General features: G+C 41.3%; 1 protein-coding gene across 1 annotated transcript in view; it reads left to right on the top strand.

Annotated features, from left to right (window-relative positions):
- Nucleotides 1–1,193: 1,193 nt before the first annotated feature.
- The window catches only part of ascc3 (activating signal cointegrator 1 complex subunit 3), a 173,419-nt gene continuing 151,793 nt past the window's right edge, over nucleotides 1,194–22,819 (top strand). The window contains exons 1-4 of the mRNA XM_046044355.1: nucleotides 1,194–1,330; nucleotides 11,934–12,135; nucleotides 12,796–12,931; nucleotides 13,234–13,359. Coding sequence (XP_045900311.1) covers nucleotides 1,246–1,330; nucleotides 11,934–12,135; nucleotides 12,796–12,931; nucleotides 13,234–13,359 — 549 coding nt within the window. The 5' untranslated portion in view covers nucleotides 1,194–1,245. The remainder of the gene's footprint in view (nucleotides 1,331–11,933; nucleotides 12,136–12,795; nucleotides 12,932–13,233; nucleotides 13,360–22,819) is intronic.

The raw sequence follows: 22,819 nt of genomic DNA, 5'->3' as shown, positions 1-22,819 counted from the left end.
AAATATATTTATAACTAAATATTTATTTTCACTGGCCCAGATTTAGAAGTAAAACTGAACATCCTGCACATTTAAATTCTAATATGCCTCAAATATTTAAACCAATGATATGCTGAGGGAATTGGTCTCAGAAGAGAGAGACTTGTCCAGTGGTGAATTAGTTCAAATAAAGCTTTAGTTGTTCCAGTTATGGGCTAAAATATACAGTAGGCAATGCTGAATATTTAATCACAGATGAAGCAGGAGAACACAGTGGGAGGACAGACATTTCCACTTCTGACCTGTAGCCTTGCAGATGTTCAGTTATTACACAGTTAATGCTTTAGAACTGGGCTTGCCTGCAGGATGGTGGACTGTGTAGAATCCATCTGAAGGAGAAAGTCACCTCTCAATCCCAGTGGAACCCGCACCTAATCAGTCAACTCCAAGGACAGAATTTACGAGAGTTCATTAAAAACAAATCCTTTGAGCAGGTAAAACCCCAGCTCTCTCCAACACCTCCCACCCTCTCTCAACATACAGGACTCTCAACTGTAATGAAACCGGGACATTCATAGGGACCAGTAGAAGTTTAGAACAGATATAAAAGAGACCACCAAGGGAACAAAGATAACCCCAACAAAGACTATGGCTGACCTGACATCAAAGTGCGTCTGTTGTTTTAGCTCCCTGCTGTGCTGACTTCCCAAGGGAGGACAGAGTGAAAGAGCAAACCGTAACGCCATCCTCAAACCTACCCGGGAAGGGGATGGAAAAAAAAATAGTGCATTGTTTTAAGGTTGAAATTACGTACCCCGGGCCCTCAGGTCTACTATTTTCCAATTAAAGAGCACAAACGTTATCATCACTTCCACTTCTGTCTCACAGTAATAGTGATGACAGTCTGTGCGGCCTTGTCTCTACTATGCTTTTAATTGTGTGCTGCCGCTGTGCACAGGATTTCTTGTTGTTGTTTTTCTGTCACTTGCTAAGTGCCAGGTGGCTATGTTTGGGAGGCTAAGCGGCAGAGCATATTCTGTACCAGCGATGGTAATTACCAGGTGCTCAGCCAGGCAGTAGCAGCGTGTTGGGGGGTGTTGGGGAGCCATAGGATGTGTATACATGTTGGGATGTGTGTGTGTGGCAGTATGTTTGCTGCTGCTGTAGATGACTGTATTTTTGGCTTGAAGTTACTGATTTTTTTTTTTTTTACCTCCCACTCTCTCCCTCCAGCTGTTTGAGCTGCTGGGCCCGGAGGGGCTGGAGATGATCTCCACCCTCCTCCTGCGGAGGGCCGCCATTGTTGACTCCCTCCTCACCATCCCACCTGACAGGACTGGCTACCCACCAGGTGAGACAGCCCCATGGCAAACAGGGCATCTCCATGGTAACACAAACTCCAGTTGTATTGACTATTTAAAATAGTCATGAATACCAGATATGAACGTATGTTGATTTAAAAAAAACACCACATGAAGTCTGAAGTCTTGTAAATAAATATAAATTGGCTGGGCTGATATATCAGAAGATATTAACTTATAGCACATATACTGTATCTGTATCGGAGTGTATGTCATATGTAAACCAGGAGAAACATGTTTATTTTCCCACTGTAAAATGTCCCACTCACTAGCCTAGATATATAAGACAGACACTGTAAGCTAGTGGTCATTAGGGCTGTACATATCGATTATTTTTCCAGTCGACTAATTTTGTTTATTCTAAAGGAAGAAAAGTTGCCTATTACTCGATTAACATACCAATTTATCCAAAATAAATATCAAAAACATGTCTAATCAATAAATCTATATTTTATTCAATCATCCCGATGAAGCACATTAGAATAATGACAATAACGTCAAATTTTAAATTGAATCAAAATGTGATAATAACAATAACAGACATTAATTAGGCTACTTTACTTAAAACTTGAAATGTTTCTGACATGGATTCATTTCAATATTGAGTAATGCAGTATGATAATAAAATGTATTTCTGCATCAGTGAACACCTGAAAGGACTCACAGACTGTTCAGACACAGATTGTCTGTAATTAGATTCAGCTGTTTTCTCGCTCATACGTGGCCGTTAAACAAACATTAGATGACTCGCGGTGTAACGTTGCGTTACCATGACAGCAGGGGGACAGAAATTACTTTTAACATGAAGGCAATGAAGAAATACTACGTGTCCTCGTGCTGATAATGTGACACGATTTGCGGTGCTGCCGTCTAGACAAAGTGCTGCGGGATACTTTCGTTTCACGTGTTCGTGCTGCTTCACGTATTTGTGGACAGCAGTTGTGCTGCAGTGAAGCTGTTTCCAGTTCAGAGAGCTCACGGAGCAGCACGTTGTTAAGTGTCTGTCCGAAATACTCCAAACTTTAGACGGTCGAAGGTGCGGTCTTGTAGCTGGAGCTTGTCCGGGAGAATCCCACACTGGAAGCAGCGATGTATTTACGTAATCAATTACGTCAACCCTAGTGGTCATACTAGACGAGGTAAGGTTGTAGCATCAGGACCTTTACACTCTTTCTTTAATGGATCCAATGTTTTGTGTTTGTTAAAATAGCAATATTGGAAGATTTTCTTCACCTCTCAAATAACAATATCTGTTTTGGCCTCCAGCACCAGTCAGGGTATAAGTACAGACTAATAATTAGATATTTCCCCCAGATTGTGCACCTTGATGGCAATTTGCCATTAGCGATATGTCTTTGTCTATATCTTTCTTTTGCTAAGAGTAAACCGCTAAAGCCACCCTCTCATCAGGACGGAGAACAACAATTCAGACACGTACCACTGCTCCTGGATTTGTGACGTAGGGGTTAAAAAAATGATCACTGTCAGCGCTTTATTTGGGATGAAGGGACTGTGTATCTTTGTTCCATTTTACCCTTCTGTCTAAATCCATATTTAGATATTGCCACAACCAAAACAAAGCTATCAAGCATCATTATCTCTCTGGATCTCTCCGATTGTTTGATCTTGTAATCAGTATTCATCTTTCACATCTCAGGAACCTGGAAGATTGCTCTGTGCCCCCTGTGCTCTGGGTTTTAGAGATAAGGACTGGCTTATCTGTAAGGTCTATTGTGTCTATGATTGGTGTCTATGAAGAGTCAGATCTAATTTGGACAAATGTGTTTAGACCATGCATATGGGAGTGATATCTTCTGACAATGTCCAGTGCTTTGTAATAATGGTGCTCACGGTTGGTTATTTTAATCGTGTGCAAATTCACCCCGAGTGTTACAAATGACATACCAATTCTGTTTGAATTTTTTCCCTTAGTTTGGTGAAGACCGAAGTGCCCAAAACTGTTCATCTTGCATAAGTTGGAGTAATTTTAGCTTTGTTTTAACATGGCCTCTCTTCAACTGTGAGGCCACTTCTCTCTTGCTGTTGGTATAATAAAAGACATTAGACATATTTTTGAGGAACCAAGAAATGCCAAATCTTGACTTTATACATTTACGTCTTGTGCGCTGAAAATTTTGTTTGTGTCTTAATGCCTATTTTGGATGTAACCAAATATTATTACAATATGTAAGTAACAGATACAAAAAGCATCAGATTTGCACGGTAATATGTAAAAACATTCTTTTTCCCCACATACACAACACAATTTTGCATAACGCATGCACCACTTCGAACATATTCAAATTCATTACAATAAAGTACAGCTCTTAATAAATGAGGGAAAACTTTGGCAACAGCAACAATAGCTTTATTTGTATAGCATTTTCCAATACATGTAACGAAGTCAACATACGAATAATGGAGAAATAAATTACGCATCACACATTGAACGCTTTTTGGTGTAAGTCTTAAGAAGTGAGATAAAACCAGGAACAAATTGAGCCTGATCTCCTCTGCTAGACTTTTGGGGTGTGGGGGCCCTGACACCAAAGGTTTGTTCTCTTTTGGTTTTTAGCCTAGACCTTGGAATAGTTAGCAACGCCATACCATAGAATCTCAGTGTGTGTCTTGGCTCATAGTGGGATAAAAGCTCACTGATATATTAAAGTGCTAGCCCATGCCTCGCCTTCCTAAAAGAATCCTAAAAGAAACCGCAGCTAGTGCAAGGATGCTAAAACTGGTGTACAACACTGACAACATTAGTTATGCCGTGCAGGATAAAGCTTGACTGATGCGCATTTTTCCTGATGCTCAGATATTGAAGATATCTCGACAGTGGACAGATTGATGTTAGCAAAATTAGTCTGTCTAGATCAGTGGTTCTCTAGGTAAGGTCCGGGGTCCTTGGGGGTTTCCAGGGGGTCCCCAGCTAAAGGGGAATATTTCATTTTATTATAATTCCATCCATGAATAATACAATGAAAGAATATGTGGCTACTTTAGTCATGGGTTTCTGTAATAAAACATCTAAAAGCGAAAGTCCTATCAGAAGTGGGACCCTGGGACCAAATTTTATCAAATGAGGGTCTAATTTGTGTCAGTATAGGGGTCCTTGATGTGAAGAAGTTTGAAAACCACTGGTCTAGATTATTGCCCTTAACATGCATAGGCCTCACGCACTTCCAACGTAAATAGTAGTACAGATATGCTTGTGAAATGTCCAGATATTACCTGATGTTAAACCGCTAGCGAAGCAGCCGAATCCATTGAAAGGCTATTACCTAAAGATTGGCCTTTCACTTCAACTCAATTCTTCATTATTTCTTTCACGTCTTTATGCCATCTACCAGGAATGATGAAGACCAGTCTAAAGCCTCCCTTGCGGGCAGGCTCTCTATTTCTGTCCCTGCTTTAATACCTCTCATGAATAAGAGAAATAATAGAATATCATGCCATACTAATAGAGCAAAGGGCTGACACGTGCATGGCGTTGCTAAGGCCCAAATAAGCACAGGCTCTTGTATAGAATAGGATTACACTGGTTTTTGATGTAGATAACTAGCTCTCCTGGCAGTTTAACGCTGAGTTCATTGATTCTGAATAAGATAGTATTTCAGCAGGCTTGATGGTGAGCTGTACTAAAGCAGCCCTCCTATTGATGTACCTACCTTCCATGCCTGTATGTTTTTTTTTTTTTGTTGTTTTTTGTTTTTTTACTTCAAACGTTGTCCTCCGTCCTGATCCAGCGTTGTTTCAAAACCCTGTTTCCCTTTGTCCTAAGCTGGCAGACTCCTCTTCTTGTTTTTTTCCCTCCTTAATGTGTAGAGTGGCGCTGTAAGTAGTTGAAGATATTTGTGGAAAGATAAGGATGGATTGTTTTTTATTACCAGAGCTGTCTTCTGATCCATATGCAACGTAGACATCAAAGAGTGGCTGAAGATTAGAAGAAAGAGCTCCTGGTTTGTCAGAATAATCCCAGCAACTATTTAAAGTCACACAGACTCATCCTTTAAGAGTTTTTGGAGAAATTTAAAATTCACAGGTCCTAAATATAGATTTTAATGCTGGGTGTGAAACAGTACATTAGCTTAATTAGTGTAGACTAGTTCCTCATTTATTAGGTTAAATCATTGGCATATACCATCTAATTCAGATGGTATATTAGACAGTGAAATAATTAATGTTGCCAGTTTGATTAAAACAAAGTTAACTGACATTTGCATTTGCAGCCTCAACAAAAGATCCCAGTCATGATGTAATAATTACCATTTAATAAATAAATTCAGAGGCAGTAGCTTATTAGAAGTGTTGGAATTGTATAGTACCCGGTGGAGCTTTTGACCACCAGTGATGTTGATGTGAGCAGGTACCCGTTCTGATATTGCAATTGCGATACGAGTTGGGATACAATTTGTGATCATGGTGTCATTTTTGCGGGGATCTGTACCACAGATAGGGACTCGAGTTTAAGACTCAGACGCACAGTGACTTCAGACTGGACTTGAGACTCCTCCTTAAAAGACTTCAGACTTGACTCGGACTTGAGGTGGGGGACTCGTGAACAATGTTTATTTTTAGGAAACATCTGATGAGCGTGCCGTTATTCCTCTCCCTGCGTTACCTGTAACCTAACAACGTAACGCAACTACGTATCTGCTGCGCACGGCCGCACGGGAGAGAGGACGACAAACACTGGCAGCTGCTCAGCCATTCATCGGAAACTTTGGCTTTAAAACGACAAGACCCAAACAAAGAAGCGCTCAGTGCAACATGGCCTTTTATTGTGGCCAGCCTAAAGCACACCTGTGTCCACCTGTCCGTTTTTTACCAGCTGAAAACTCCACCTTGCTATTTATTGAATGTAAAAATGTCACCACAAAGTACGTAGGCCTTCTTGCTCTGCATAAAGAGAAGTCTGAAACATGTAGAGGTGGAAGGATTATCTCAGCAAAGGAGAAGTGCTTATTAACACAGATTTTGACAGATTTGTGAACAATATTTGAGAGAAATAGGCCTTTTGTGTACAAGAAAGTCTTAGATCTTTGAGTTCAGCCCATGATGAATGGGGGCAAAAACAAAAGTGTTGATAATTTTGTTCAATGATAATAACGGCAGCTAGTTAGCCACGATTAGAGGTTACTTTAACACTATCTCTGTAATTCATATATAGAGTTGAGACAGAGCAGCTGGGGGACATGTGGAACTTTAGATTTGACTGAGAAAACAACTTTGGCTGTGTCAATGAGCCGTAGAACTAAAACCGATAGAATGTGCACGGTACAAACAACCTCTCTGAAAAGGCAGATCATGAAGACCTTTCAATCTCACAGTCGAAGCTTCGCAGCGAAACAAGGATCACGCCATTAATGCGATATGGGGGTGCTAAATGTCTGATTTCACATAGAACTACCAGTTTTCTCCCTATAAGTTAATATACAGCCTATTACAATACGTTTAACGCTGTAAATAAACACGTAAACAGAAAAAAAACTTCCAATTAATGTTTTTAAAGTGTGTGAATTGTAACCCTAACCCTGGGTCGTCAGTGCGCATGTGTGAGTGCAGTGGCATGAGGAAAACTTGCTGAAGAGAAGGAGCCCCAGCTCCTTCATCAGTGTTGTGCCGAGAATATTATATGTGTCTTGAAACAGAACCGCGATGTGCATTTTGCAGACAAACAGAATTATTATCTATTACGTTACGAGTGCAGGTGTCATCCGTTAGGTATCCCGTTGGGTTCGTTTTGATAGGCTATGTTGTTAACAAGCTTCATCTACGTGCGGAGAATCTGCAGCTGATTGGTATAGTGAGTGAAAAAATCCAAGTTCTGTGTATTTTCAGCAACTTTATAAAATGTACTGCTGATAGAGAAAGTGAGCAGAGCAGACACATTCGGGGAGAGAGAGACCGGCCGATGTGTTTGCAGCAGAGGTGTAGGTGAGTGGGGGGGAAAAGAGAACTAAAGGGGAAAACACTAAAATAAGGTGGAGAATAAAGTACAATTAAAATGGTCAAATAAGAAATAAGCTGGTAGAAATAGAAAATGTACCGCACTTTCCCTCTGCCTCTAACCTCATACTCTAACCTGGCAGGATGACATGTTTTACACAAATCTGTGTCTATAATATAGGGCAGCTGTGATTTATAATTTGATAGGTATGGCTTAACTTTAAACTGGCAATGTGTAACTGAACTAGCCACACACAAAATACAGCAAGTTAAACATTTTTATTTTAGACCAATAGTTGCTGCTTCAAACCTCAGCTGATGTTATTCCTATTGTTGAGAACTTTTGATCAGCGTTAAAAATTAAACTTGCTAGACAGCTTTTGAGATTAGTGTTGCCTTGATGACTGAGGGTTAAAAAAGGCTGATTAAATTTTCCACTATTTGCATGCCATCAGGAAGAGTGGGATTTAGTGGGAATGCCTGTCTCTTGCTGATTAGCTTTTAAATTGCAGTCTGCAGCTTGGCACTTGCATGTTTATCAAAGAATGGATTCTCTTGGTGGCTCCTCTCCACATTTCAATGGCTGATATAGGCAGTGCTATGTGGAATGGACAATTAAAAAGATAACATGTCCACACATCCAAATCGTTTTAACAGGTGCTGGAAAAATCAGGGGACATTTCTGGCGAAACTACAATCACATCGACATATTATAATATGTTATAATATGGCTGCCCCGAAATGTTCTGCTGATTCTAACCTCATGCTGTGAGTCGTAGCGTCGACCTCACTGTACACAGAGCAACACAGTTAAACTGCATGGTGGACTGTTAACTTATAGAAACCTACATTAAATGGAAATAGAGAGGGTTATGGAAATGGAGAGCTGCCCAATACAGAGTTTACCAATTAATCGATAACTTGATTAGTCAGTTGAAACAAAATTAATCTGCAAATATTTTCATAATTAATTTATCGTTTTTTAAGTAATTTTTCAAGCAGAAATGCTATACATTCTCTGGTGCCAGATTCTTAAATATCATTTTGGACCAAGAACACCAGAGTGAGGACACAGTGCAGTACCAAACCGAATCTGAAGGATGCAGCCTTATGGGGGGGATATTTATCTTTTATAGACCTACAGAGATTAACTATGTCCAAATAAGTTTATTCTTCCCCGGTACTTTTATAGAAGTAAAAAAATAAATAAATCTGCAAACAAGAAAAAGCAGGATGCAGAAGCACAGACAAAAAGCTTTCTTTTAGTTATTTTGTATGCTCAAACAAAAGGAAGGTGTCACCAATTTTGCAGTTCTACTTAGCTCTATAAAATGTTTTAGCTCTTCACCTCGCCTGGCTTTACCTCTGTTACCTCACCCAGGAGTTAGGGAGTTGAAACCTAAACAGAGCTTTAAGGAAGTGTCAGTATTGGCTTTATATTTGTCAGGTGGCCAGAAATGCTAATATTGAAGTTTAATGTACTCCATGTCTGCTGGATGTGTAAATAGGCACTTTTGCACTTATACTTTTGATGTAACTATAACTCTATTGAATTAGTAGCTCAACTTCAACACTACTTGTGCCTGTTTATTATACTGTTGCTGCCCTAGAAGAGGGAAAGCTATTTCAAAGTTTGAGCTGTGTTGTCTAGCCTTCTCTAAATCAGCAAGGAGACACACCGAGAGGTGGAACCTGGTGGGACGCTGACAGCTCCAACCTGGTGGAAAGAGCCTCCCATTGAGTGTTTGTGTTTGTGTGTGCAAATGCCTTTGACTGGGTCATTAAGCATATTTCTTTATCTGTTCAAGTGTGGTACAGTAGGTGTCGAGGAATATGTGTAGAAAACTTTGCAGAAATCAGTTTCCCAGACTTGATGTGCCTTAGCAAATGGTTCTGTCATGAATTTAAAGATGATTCCAGTGTTTCTCTGACAAGCGTTTTAGACAATTTCCCCAGGCCATGATCAGAACAGAAGCTTTTCTCTGCTGCTCAAGTACAAACTCCCAACTCCAGCTGAAGTGCTTTGGTAATTTATAGAATTCATTACTGATTTGCAATGTTCTTTAAACACTTTTTTCACAATAACTATATTGGATTAAATGTGTGAGCGCTTTATATTGAAGCAATTAAACCACACTAGTTGGTCAAAAAGACCCCCCAAAATGGTTAGTGGAACGTTGCCCGGCATATAGTTGAAAAGAGATTGACTTGCGGCTTGTTGAAGCGTGTCCCTGTCCTCTTCAGCGGCTGTGCAGTGTTCTTGGTTAGGGGCGGCAACTGACGACGCTGGATGCCACATCCCTGCAACTCTAAAGTGACTCTGGAGGCAGTTTATGTTGGAGAAATGGACATCCAATAGTCGGCAACAGCGCCGTGCTGTTTAATCAGCATGTTGATATGCCACACCTGTCGGATACTGCAGGTCGATAACTAGAACTTGTGGAAGGTTAAATGGCCAGCGGCTATACCATTCAATAGTTTAATTCATTACTCACACTCTAATGCGCTGATGATCAATCTTGTGACATTTTTCTTTATACGGCACAAAGTGACACTCAAAATCTCAAATGTTTACTTACACACTACTAGTGCATTGTGTATTAAAGACATTATATGTCAGTTTGCTGGCATGAGAATAACTAGAATATTTATCTCCATTTGACAAGTTCATACACAACATATTATCTACTTGAACTTTTTAAATGGGTTTCCCTTTTTAGTTTGGACAGTCTTTTTTTTTTTTTCAAATCAAATATCTTGCTAACAATAAATTATAAAATTGAAATTATTGGGGTTTTTGTAGTAACACAGTTTCAGACTCTTAGTCTTTAAAATCACTTCTAAATGTTGACTGTTCTTGAAAATCCTATATTGATTTTAAAGACTACAGTTTCAAACGTGTAAAACACCTTAAAACCATCTTGTAAACAAGTAAAATCCATCTTGGCGATGCTCTTCACAGTGATTATGGCACCATGATCGCTTGAGGAAATGAGAATCCTGGAGATTTGGAGGCAATCACTGTTGGAGACACATAACAAGGCACAATGGCTCCCAGAGAGAGGCAAAGTAAAGGATGGGGAATGGTTTAGACAGAGGAATTGGTGCATGGAGAGAGACAGAGTGAAAGGGTTTGGGAGTTGGAGAGGTAATGGGAGGGAGGATAAGAGTGACAGGAAGAGGGGAGCTGCTAGAACGAGAGGGAGGCTGTGCAGCAGGTAGAGCCGCTAGATGAGATAAAGAAGAAATCATTCAGTCAATCAGCCCAGCCCGCGGTGCAATCATCAGATCTCATCTGTTTTCAAGAGCAATTCTGCCTTTTATTGAGCTGTTGTGCCTCAAACAGAGATGCTGCAATGGGGAACGTTAACCCGTGCAATGCCACATGCTCCTGCATCTGATATCAATGGACTATCAAGGTTACTGCTGAAATATGAATCAGTTTTTACTGATACTGGCTGACTTGATGTTGTTTTCTCAATGAGAACAAACTGTTTTGTTCATCCAGCGATAAATACTCTTTCATGCTGTCTGCATCAGGGCCTGAAAACCACAACTGCAATATCAGAAATGATATAATCTATGCTTGGATCCTTTAAAGTATGGATCACGGGGACAGAACTATAACTGAGTAATAAATGAGCAATTCAAGCTTATGAATTATTCTAATTGTATGACTTATTTTTATGTACTTGAGTACTTCATTTGTTCTCTCAGGTTACTGTTCAGTCATTGCAAGCAGCTGAGGTACCAGCTGGTGTCACCTGGCCGGCGGGTCCTTGCATCGCTGATCGTTACTTTCTTAAATATCCAAACTTAATGAAGTGACATAATAGTAGTCCTAGGATGAAAAAAAAATCTCAAAATCTCCTCCATCGTTATTAAGTATTCTGGGATACTTAGCTACCCAGTCCACACGGGTCAGCTCCCAAAGTGTCCTGATGTTTGTCTTACTGTTACTAGTATACCGTAAAACTTTGATTAATAGCCTGGGCTTTTATTTGCTAAAATCACTGAATTGACGCTGCCTGTATTTGGGACAGGCCTTTAATTTCTTTCACACAAAACTGAAATAAGATACTAATGAAACAGTTTATTTATTTGAAACAGTGTGAATATTACTGTACTCAAATAATATCAAATACAGCGGTAAATCTATAAGAATCAGATTTTGGGGCTCGTTGTTTTTGTTAAATGAAGTGAACGATTGAATTGTGGAGAATCTAACGATGTGCAGCATGTTCATACTGACATATTGATCATACGGTAAAACATTAATATTTGTATCAACGATCTGAGCAGCTCAGAAGCAGCTAAAGCGGCGACCCCTCTGGGTTTAAGAGGTTTTATGCATCCAAAGAACTTCTATAAAAACCAGACCAGGCGTTTAATGGAGACCTGCGTTTATTTGTCAAAATGTGTTCCCACACCAGGCCAGTAAAGGAGGTAGGCGGCTGTTTGGGACTCGGATATTAATTGACTTAATGGTATCACATACTGCATATCTTGTTTGCATTATTTTCCATGGACCTTCCATTTAAAGACGGAGATAATTTGATCCAGTCCAGGAAGACCTTTGATGTAGTAGCGTTTTGCCTTTTATTTTCTATATTTCTATATGTTTGGGCCTTGCATTTCCTCCAGACGTGAGCCGAAAGGTCAGCGGAGAAGTGACCAAGCCCATCTATGGATGTCAGGTGACCATACAGTCAGAGCAGGAGAAACAGATGATGAAGATGTACCGCAGAGAGGAGAAGAGGGAGAGGAAGAGAGGCAAAGGAACAGATGACAGCGACTCCTCAGATGCTGCCATGACCTTCGACCCCAGAGAGATGAGGGCCCAGCGGTATGTCATCTCTCCCATCTTCTCTTGGTCCTTTTGCCCTTATTTGTCTTTTTTCTTTGTCTGTTCGTCTCCTCCTGTGCTGTTGGTATCCACACTGAAACCGACACGCTTCTGCATTTTTCATGACAACTTGGCTGGAGCTTCATAAAAAAAAAAAACACAGCGATGCTTCAGCTTCTCACGTCTTACTTTGTACAGGATTTTTCAGAAAGTTTAATTTCAGAAGAGTTGGGGTGGGGGGGGGGGGAAAGAGCAGCGATCTGTTTAATTAAAAACTTAGCACGGCCAAATCCAGCCCAATGTGAAGAAAAAGATTAGCAGAGAGGTAAGCCACTTTAGGAAGGAACATAATGCCTCGCATCTGTGCCTCTTCATTTCAATCATCAACTATTATTCTAAAGCAAAAATAGCGATGGCTCTGAGGGTTCACGTATGGAACCACGTGGTTGCAGATGTGACATTGTGCAGATGTTTTTGTCGAAATGACATTGCCGTTTATTCTGTTCTTCCTTTAATTTGACAGAAGACTGTCATTTACTTTTGTCTTTCTCCTCACCTTGAAGTACTTAGTTTTACTGTATGAATCACCTTTTATTTGCAGTTGCTGTTTTTTCTGAATTGTTCCTGTTCCATGTGTCTTGTGTGTGTGTGCTTGCACAGGGAGCAGGCCCTGCTGACTGCACGACGTGAACCTATACTGAGCAGAGAAAGAGTTTATGAACGTATTCGATATCCCAATGTCTACGACAGCTATGCAGAGGCCGCGAAGACGCCTGCGTTTGTTGGAGGAGCTAAGGTGAGGTTACCAAAGGAAAAGTTTAATCAAAACCTCATAATATGTGGCATTATTGAATTTTGGGATTTATTACACAGATTTAATTAGTACTGTTTGATCTGCTATGTACTTTTAAGGAAGCATTAACAATATGGCAATTAACAAACGTTTTTATTTTGTAACTTTTCACAAGGACTTTCCAAGTTTTATGTGTTTTAAAATTCAGGTATGTTATCTTAGTTCTTTGAGGTCATGTGTGAGGTCTGGGTTTTCTTCATTTCTGTGTGTGTGTGTGTGTGTGTGTGTGTGTGTGTGACATTCAGATGCTTCTACCCGAAGGAATCCGCAGGGAGAACAGTAAGATGTATGAAGAGGTGGAGATCCCACCCAACGACCCCATGCCTATCGGGTTTGAAGAGAAGCCTATCTACATCTCTGAACTAGATGAGGTAGGAGCCACTGTGTGTGTGTGTGTGTGTGTGTGTGTTAGATTACTGTGTTGTTCTTAAGACAGCCAGTGACATTTCCAAAGTCAGGACAGCTTAGTCAAATCCATCACGGTCACCTCTGTCTTATTTCAGTGATGATGTCCTCACATTTAGTTTTCCTGGGGTTGTGATCTTGTAAGGCATCCGTTGTGCAATGTCTCTGCCCGTTTAAGATCAACAACAACAACTCTGGTGTACTGCCAGCTTTTAGAACAATACAGTACATGCTGTTATTGTAATAGTAATAATAATAAAAATAATACATTTTATTTCTATAGCTCTTTTCAGGACACTCAAAGACACTTTACAGGTAAAAGCAGAAGTTATGTACATTTAAAACAGACTAAAAACATAAATAGCATAATATAAAATATATATGAACAGAAGAGCAAAGGGGCGACCATCTAAATAACAAAATAACAAACAGCAGCAGGTGTAATAGATGGGTTTTGATAAGCGATCTGAAAGAGTCCATGTCGCTGCAATCTGGGAGGTGTATGGGTAAGGAGTTTCACAGGGAGGGGGGGTGCGATGGTGAAAGCTCTGAGGCCCCAGGTACGGTGCTTGGTCCTGATTTGAGGTGAGAGGAGGTTAGTGTCAGAAGAGCGGAGGTTACTGGAGGGATCGTGGTGGTGGAGCAGGTCTGTGAGGTAGGAAGGGGCCTTGTTATGGAGGGCTTTATGCGTGAGGAGGAGGATTTTGTACTGAACGCGTTGGGGAACAGGGAGCCAGGGAAGATTCTGGAGGACAGGCGGGGATGTGTTCACGGGTGCTGTGGCGGGCAGCAGAGTTGATATATTGGATATATTGAAGTTTATTTAGGGCTTTGGCAGGTGAACAATATAGATGGTCATCACGTAGAACATTGTTGTCTGTATTATGTGTGTTTTTATGTCCCTTGCTTTCTCAGAAAACACATTTCAATTGGTCCTTTGAGTTGTAGTTAATCAAAATGGTTATTAATTGATTGTTTAAAGCTGAACCCAAATGGACTCCGTAAGCAGAGTCCAGGCTTTAGAGCTGAGAAAATATAATGGGTCTCCAACGCCAGCAAGGGATTACTTTATCAGCTCTGCATATCAATGTCTCAGTATTTTTAAGTACATTTGTATGAACAACAGGACTTGCCTGCATGTCTGCTGACCTTGCCTGATGCCCTGGGGGTACCTACAGTCCCTGTTAGTGTCAGCGAGCAGGAGAGTACTGTGGCTGTAAAGGCCAGTGAGTGATGTTCCTTCTTAATGGAAGTGCTGTAGCTCTCAGCCGGCTGTCAGTCCACACAATGACCCGTCAGTCTGACTGACACCTTGACTGACAAACCCACACTCATACTGGTACAGGCATTCCCCCTGGCTTTACCCAGCTACCACTGGGCCATATTAGAGGGCAGCAGGTTGGAAAAGCAGAGAGCTCTGTCTGCTCCGGCCTTTGGGGAAGAGGTACGGCAGGAGGACGGAGAATGCTTCACACGCATTATTGTCTTTGAAAGGCTCTGCTCCCATCCTGTCTGCCAAAGTGGGCTCTGTAATCCATCATTACTGCATCACTAGTGAAGATGCAGCAGTGCAAAAGGTCACCCCTTCTTCTCCAAATCAGGCCTTTTGTTGATGATGGCCCTAAAGTACGATCCCCATAAACCTCGGAAGCATTTTGTCACACTCCAGGAGACTAGTGTAACTGCTCACCTCTGTTAACCTTCCCGTCACTCATGCTAATGAACATCATAATAAATAAGATCCAGCTTTTGTGTGTGTGTGTGTGTGTGTGTGTGTGTGTGTGTGTGTAATTGACTGTTTGTGGATGGAAGTCTGTGTCTTGTGCCATGACAAATTGATAAACGGATGGTTTAATCACATCTACACCGTTGCTCTTGTTGTTCCCAGTTTGCGATACTGGCTCAGGTGTGTGTGAGTGTGTGTGAGTGCTGAGGTCTCTCCAATGCTTGTCAATTTCAATCCCCGTCAGGGTGATCTTTGAGGATTTGACTATTAATCCTTCCATTAGGCACAAGGACGTGTCCACAGAGAGCGTTGTATAGTCAAACAGCATTTTGTATATATGAGCAGTGCTTATGTGAATGGCTTCCTTCCTTTTTCTCTAGATCTTTTTCTACCTACTAGTAGGAGTGTGACGAGACACTGAGCTCATGAGACGAGACGAGACATGATTTTGATACGGGATGTTAACACAATTTATAATGAATTTTCAATGCTAAATTCTATAAAAAGTTTGAGCATTCTAAGAATTAATTTCCAGCCCTCTGATTCTTTCTGTACCAATTTATGATGGAAATGTTTTTATTTATCTAAAGCAGTGTTTCTCAACGGGGGCCATTCACAGGATGACGAGGGGCGCTGGAAGCAATATTTTGGAAAAGGGGGCGTTGAGAGGCTCATGGGGGGCAAGAAAGCTGTGGTTTGCAACATTAAAACCTGCCAGTTTACTCCATAGCGACCGGACGACACGGTGTATTGTAACTCTTTCTCTCTTCAGTGTTTCTATCAGCTACTTGTGGCGCAGCTCCGTGCTGCCTTCACGGGAATGGGAAGTCAGAGTATGATCGGAAAAATTGAAATCTCTTTCTTGGTATTACCGTGGAAAAGCGTTTGTCTCTCTGAGCAAAACACGGTGAACGCCTTGTTATCACCGTGGTTACACATTTACAAGAGGGATTTCCGCTGTCGGACTTCCCCTGAAAGCAACTTCGACCAGCATCCAGCACCTGATGCAACACCTGCGAGTACTGTGAAGGGGACCCACCTCACCTCGACTTGTCAGAGAAGACACACATGAGGGAGAGTTTCTGAATGTGCAGAACATTTTGAACATGAGCAGAAAACCTCACATCATTAAAGTCCAGTCAATAAATGAATTAAAAGGAATGAATTTATCACTGAGGTGAAAAGGCGCCACATGCACATTTAAAGAAGTTACTTCCCCAAAGACACAAAAGAGGAGGGAAGACTAGATCATGTGTGTTGACTCTGCAGGGATGATTTTAAATAAGTTGATTTTGAAAGGAAGAAATTTTTGAATTGCCACCTGAAGTTTGAGTTTCCTTTTATATAAATAAAAACATTTCCACCATAAATTGGTGCAGAAAAGGCAGACATTGGGGCAGAAATGTAGAAATAAGTCTTTGATGCTCAAAACTTTCTGGGGGAGGACCTCACGAACCCCCACTAATAACAATAGTAACAGCAACAATAATAATAATAATCAACAATATTCAGGGCAAATAAGGGACTTGGATAAGGGATGTGGGCGCAGAACCACTGATCTAAAGGGAAACACAAATTTCAGGTTGCAGGCGACATTTAACACTACAACAGAATCTAATGCAGTGCAGCTCTCAGGCTTTCTGTGTTGCTTTCAGGTTTCCCCCTGTAGATCAACTTTTCTCATTTAATAACATACCTGCTGAGTCAGCACACGTGCAGCATGATTTAGTCTTCCGTCCTCTTTCGAGTCTTTTGTTTGGGGAAGTAACCTCTCTAAATGTTCACGTGGCATCTTTTCACCTCAATGACACGTTAACTCATTTTAATTCAGTTAGAAACTCCTGGACTTTAATAGCTCCTGTGTTTCAGCAGCTTTTCTGCTCATCTTCAAAACTTTCTGCATGTTCAGAATCCAACTCTCATATCTGTGGTCTCTGACATGTCAAGAAAAAAATTTAAAGTCTGCCTGTCCTATACTCTAGTGTGCTTTACGTTATTGCTTCGCTGGTTGTTTCCCCTTCAGACCGGTTGGAAACCGAAACTAACTGAAACACAAATCCACCTGTAAACTTCAAACAGAGCAAGTCTAGCTTCAGTTTCTAGATGTTTATATTGCAAAACTCTACCAGCTACAACTTACAGCATGAGACCTATCATGGTGTACGCTGGTGTCGCATCAGCTGGGTGGAGATGATTCGCTCCACGGGTCGAAGTTATACAGTTGTCTATGTCAATTAAGTGAGTCTTAAAGTGCCAATTAAATGTTAATTAAGATTTAGGTTTGCTTTTTTCTGTGTGTCAGTAGACATGCTTTCTTGAAGCTTTAATCCTCCAGGGCTTCAATGCTGTAGTATTTGAAAGTCAAAGGAACCTGGGGCCACATGACTAGAACAGGTTCCAGATATGTTAGTTGGAACTGTCCATAACAAGAAACAAGAAAATTGGTACTTATCAAACACACGCATGCTCAACAAACAGCCAATGGTAAATTGCAAATCACATCTGGAGTATTAGCTTACAGTCAATGGCTCTTCCTTGAGCTGACAAAAGGAAATGTAAATGTGTATATAGCATCAAAGATGTCCCCATACCCCTATCGTCTCATCCATCGGTCTGTGTTAAAATCTCACCTACATGCTCGCAGACGTTTATTGTAGACAAGCACACTTTAATTACTACTCACTGTTTACCCACAATCCCTGTGACCAAGACTTAGTTACCAAGAATCTGCAACCTAAAATTTATTTCTCACATCAACTACATCCCTTTAAGTCTTAGTAGTCTGAGTAACTTGTGGACAAACACAGCTGACCACAAAGATGAAAAACATCTTAGACAAAGAGGTGTAGGGACTGTAGCATCCTGGGGAGGGCTGTCACAATAACTGCAATATTTCAGTATCACGCAATTGACAAGCCAACCACAGGGGACAGCAAGCAACCGCCACAACCACTATGTTCACGTTTCCAAGGTGAGGATTATTAATAACTGGAGAAAATGGATGGAAGCCGGGTTCCCATAGCAGCTCATACTGAATTCAAGAAGATGAAGAGATGAATTCAGCAGAGTGAAAAAGATTCAGCGGGAGAAAACAAATTGACTATGCTAAACTTTGGATCAGATAACAAGGAGCTGTTTGATTCTTTCTGTAGAATGAGCCATTTCTGTCTACATACGCCGCGGGTCCTCTTGCATGGAAGTCGCCATGCTGTGCCGCCATGTTTCTACAGTAGCCTGAACGGACAAACAGCGCTACAGAGCAACTTTTGTCACTATGTTGAATACGTACGAAGAAGAAGAACAACAACACGTAATGTTGTTAATAGTAGTAGTCGACTGGTTTATTAGAAGTAAGAAAAGAAGAGAAATTTGGACAAATGGAGGCCCACACATATTATTCAGCACAAGAGCCGTCAGAGTGTGTCGGCCACCGTAGCTTCTCCTGCACGCTTGGAAAGGGAGGTGTGAGTGTCGGAATAATCTGAATATTTATTTATTGCAAAAAGAGAAATAAAGTGTACATGATTAGTGCAAAATCACATGTTGTGTATAATACAATAGAGAAAGACCAATTTAGGTCAGTCGGAGCAGGTTTGTCAAGACACCACATGCAATATTCCGAGAAATTCATTATTAAAGATACAAACCAAAGAAAGTCAAGGGCAGCATGGAGCTGGAAAACGGTGCCATATTGTATTACAACAATGACTTGACTTGCTTATATCTGTTGTATTGGGTTTGCAAATTTAGTGCAGTGTTATGGTTAGTATTTGTAAGAATGAGAATGAGGAGTGTTTGCACTCCAGGATCAAAAGACAGTTGAAAAATCTAAGGCATCTGTGAGATGGATAAATCAGTTTCAGGACCAGTCCTACTGCTTGGGTATTGCTAGGTCTCCCATTTATTGGGAGTATTTAAGATGGCGTAATTGGATGCAAATGTCTCCAGGGAGCTCATTTCCTGGGAAGGGAAAAAAACAAAACGGTGAATAAATATCCCTGGAAGATTGTTTTGATTCTGCTGTACAGAGTCCGTCAGGTTACAGTTTTTTTTTTTTTGTGCTGTCTATCATTCATTCAGCCATTACTGAATTATTGTCATAGCTTCTTCTGGAAAGTCTTGAACCTAAACAATCTGAATAGGAGCTAGGAAATTCTCTGAGGCTCCTACTTTGTCTTCTCACGCTTTCTAAAAGGCTTATCTCTTTTTTTTTTTTTTTTTTCCTCCCTAGCTCACTAGCAGTTCCCCCTTCATCTTTGAAAGTCCCTGTGTAACTGATATAGATTGATATGGAACCGCTTCTGCTGAGCGATGTGAATTAGCCTCAGTCAAATAGCAGCTCTATTCATTAACTTAAGCCCGGGCAACTCTGGAACAAAGTGCCTCACTCCTCTAAAGCGCCGGCACACAATGCCTAATAAGTATTTACGTGCTATTAGGAAGGCTTTGAAAGGAAGGCTGAAAAGTCTGTCGCCCCCCCCCCCCCCCCCCCCCCCCCCCCCCCCCCCCCCCCTCCCCTCCTCTTCCCATTTACACTGAGTGCCGATTGACATTTATTGAAAGCTGTAATGGGAAACAGGGCTGTGCGAGCATGGTACGCCTTTTAATAGTGCTATGAAACATTAAAAGTGGAGAATTTATTAGGGCGCTTTTTAACTAATGAATCAGTGTCTAGGCGTCCTGCACTTGCCACTGTGGTAAAAGCCTTCCTAATTTATCCAAATAAATACTGTAAGTTATGTTGTGTTACATGTTGTCAGTGTGTGTGTTGTGAGTGAGAGCAAGTGTCACTCTTAAATAGTACTGATGGACCAAAAAGACATGTACACTAGTACTACTACTACTACATTGCTGATGTGCCTCATTATACTAACAGCTAAATGGATACTGGAACTCCAGTATAGAAAGAAGCTTGACGGCACAGACAACTGCACTTCCTATGAACTATAATTGATAGGAATCCACTCAAGCTGCTAACACGTTCTAAGAAATGACACATTACCACAGGGAAACAGTCTACAGAGGGAGACTGATTAAGGAACGCAGAAAGCTCTGCTCTTTAGCTGCAACCGGGGCGCCATAGTGGGCGTGGGGGGGGTTTGAAAGGCATTGTGATGAATGACTCCCCCACCCCCAATTTGTTCTGTGTATCATTGGTGTTGCTTGGCACTTAAAACATTCTTATTTCATGATTTTCTACTCATTGTTGTTCGTCCCTCTTCTGCACAGTTATGGTGTCAGATAGAGTCATGGCGTAACTTCTTGAATAAAAGCTGGTATTCAAATAATGGCAGTCAACTAAAAGCCAGCATGGACAACTGAAAGTGGTCCCTAATAAAAGACAGGTAAACACTGAGGGAGGTGAGATCACCTGAACTATAGGCCTAATGGCTCACATGGGAAATTCAGCATAATGTACATTTCCACAGCATTAATTCCATCAGTACAACCGTGGCATGTCATACCCTGCTGCTCCTCGGAGTTTAATATCAATTGCCTGTACTTAGCCATTCTTTCAGAGGTGTTAAGTTGCCAATAAGTAGCAGATCAGATAACACGGAGGCTTCTCAGTAAAATATGTTAAAATATCCAAACTTTAATAAGGAAACCTAAGAATAAAGGCCCGTCTGTAATATAAGTGTGTGTTAGGGTTAATAAAGGCTGGCAGAAACCAATAATGCCGTTCGCTAAAAAAGATATAAAGCGGGGCATTAAATTTTCTGTACTTTAAAGCAACATTATTAAGTAGTTATTATTTTATTTTAAAATAAGAGCTTCAAATTCATTTTGATGATACACTGACTGGTGAATGGTGTCTCTGTCATTACCATTAATAGGCTCCAAGTGCTTGCTACTGCACTATGTAACACTGGAATCCCGGGCAGGACATTTATCATAACAGAAGTAATATCAATGTAAACACTGCTACTGCTGATTGACCGAAGCTAAGCAGGTTTGGGCTTGGCCAGTAGGGCCAGTAGGGGGTAGTGTTCCCTCTGGTCCTAATAATAAGAACCTAATGCCCCAGTGCAGAGATGGACACTGCACTGTAGGAGATGTTGTCCTTCGGATGAGATGTAAACACGAGTTCCTGACTCATTGTGGTCATTAAAGGTCCCATGGCACTTGTTGCAAAGAGTAGGGGGTTCCTCGGTGCCATGGCACAATTCCCAACCTGGCTTTCACCATTTGGCCATCTAATCATCCCCCGCAGTAATTCTCTGCCTCAAGCTGATGTGTGGTGAGCGTTCTGCCGCTAAATGGCTGCCGTGCATCACCCAGGTGGGTGCTACACATTGGTGGTGGTTGAGGTGAGTCCCCCCCACTTCACTGTGAAGCACTTTGAGTATCTATGATAAAGCGCTATATATATAAATGTAATTCATTATTATTATTTCATGGCTCCGACATGACGCTTTAGAAAGCAATCTATAAGACGAAGCAAAAAGTATTTAATGTACAACGTGAGTTCTTTGGAAGAAGCTAGCTGGGTATTCGCCGTATGAAGATCATGGCAGAGGCTGCGAAGAGGCCGAAGAAGACGTTGTTGGAGGAAGCAAGGATGAGCCTCTGTGGACATAATGTAAGCTAATAGCAGAGGTGAAGAGACCGAAGAGGACGTTGTTGGAGGAAGCAAGTAGCCTCTGTGGACATAATGTAAGCTAATAGCAGAGGTGAAGAGACCGAAGAAGAAGTTGTTGGAGGAAACAAGTAGCCTCTGTGGACATAATGTAAGCTAATAGCAGAGGTGAAGAGACCGAAGAAGACGTGGTTGGAGGAAACAAGTAGCCTCTGTGGACATAATGTAAGCTAATAGCAGAGGTGAAGAGACCGAAGAGGACGTTGTTGGAGGAAGCAAGGATGAGCTTCTGTGGACATAATGTAAGCTAATAGCAGAGGTGAAGAGACCGAAGAAGACGTTGTTGGAGGAAGCAAGTAGCCTCTGTGGACATAATGTAAGCTAATAGCAGAGGTGAAGAGACCGAAGAAGACGTTGTTGGAGGAAACAAGTAGCCTCTGTGGACATAATGTAAGCTAATAGCAGAGGTGAAGAGACCGAAGAGGACGTTGTTGGAGGAAGCAAGGATGAGCCTCTGTGGACATAATGTAAGCTAATAGCAGAGGCGAAGAGACCAAGGAGGATGCCGAGCTGGCGTTCTTTCTGTTAGACCACTAAGTAATATTGCTATTGTTGGAGGAAGCAAGTAGCCTCTGTGGACATAATGTAAGCTAATAGCAGAGGTGAAGAGACCGAAGAAGACGTTGTTGGAGGAAACAAGTAGCCTCTGTGGACATAATGTAAGCTAATAGCAGAGGTGAAGAGACCAAGGAGGACGCCGAGCTGGCGTTCTTTCTGTTAGACCACTAAGTAATATTGCTATTGTTGGAGGAAGCAAGTAGCCTCTGTGGACATAATGTAAGCTAATAGCAGAGGTGAAGAGACCGAAGAAGACGTGGTTGGAGGAAACAAGTAGCCTCTGTGGACATAATGTAAGCTAATAGCAGAGGCGAAGAGACCGAAGAAGACGTTGTTGGAGGAAACAAGTAGCCTCTGTGGACATAATGTAAGCTAATAGCAGAGGCGAAGAGACCAAGGAGGACGCCGAGCTGGCGTTCTTTCTGTTAGACCACTAAGTAATATTGCTATTGTTGGAGGAAGCAAGTAGCCTCTGTGGACATAATGTAAGCTAATAGCAGAG

This window comes from Micropterus dolomieu, linkage group LG03 (assembly GCF_021292245.1).
Source record: "Micropterus dolomieu isolate WLL.071019.BEF.003 ecotype Adirondacks linkage group LG03, ASM2129224v1, whole genome shotgun sequence".
Taxonomy (NCBI): domain Eukaryota; kingdom Metazoa; phylum Chordata; class Actinopteri; order Centrarchiformes; family Centrarchidae; genus Micropterus; species Micropterus dolomieu.
The sequence above is the reverse complement of the archived record's forward strand: the minus strand, read 5'-3'. Positions and strand labels throughout refer to the sequence as shown.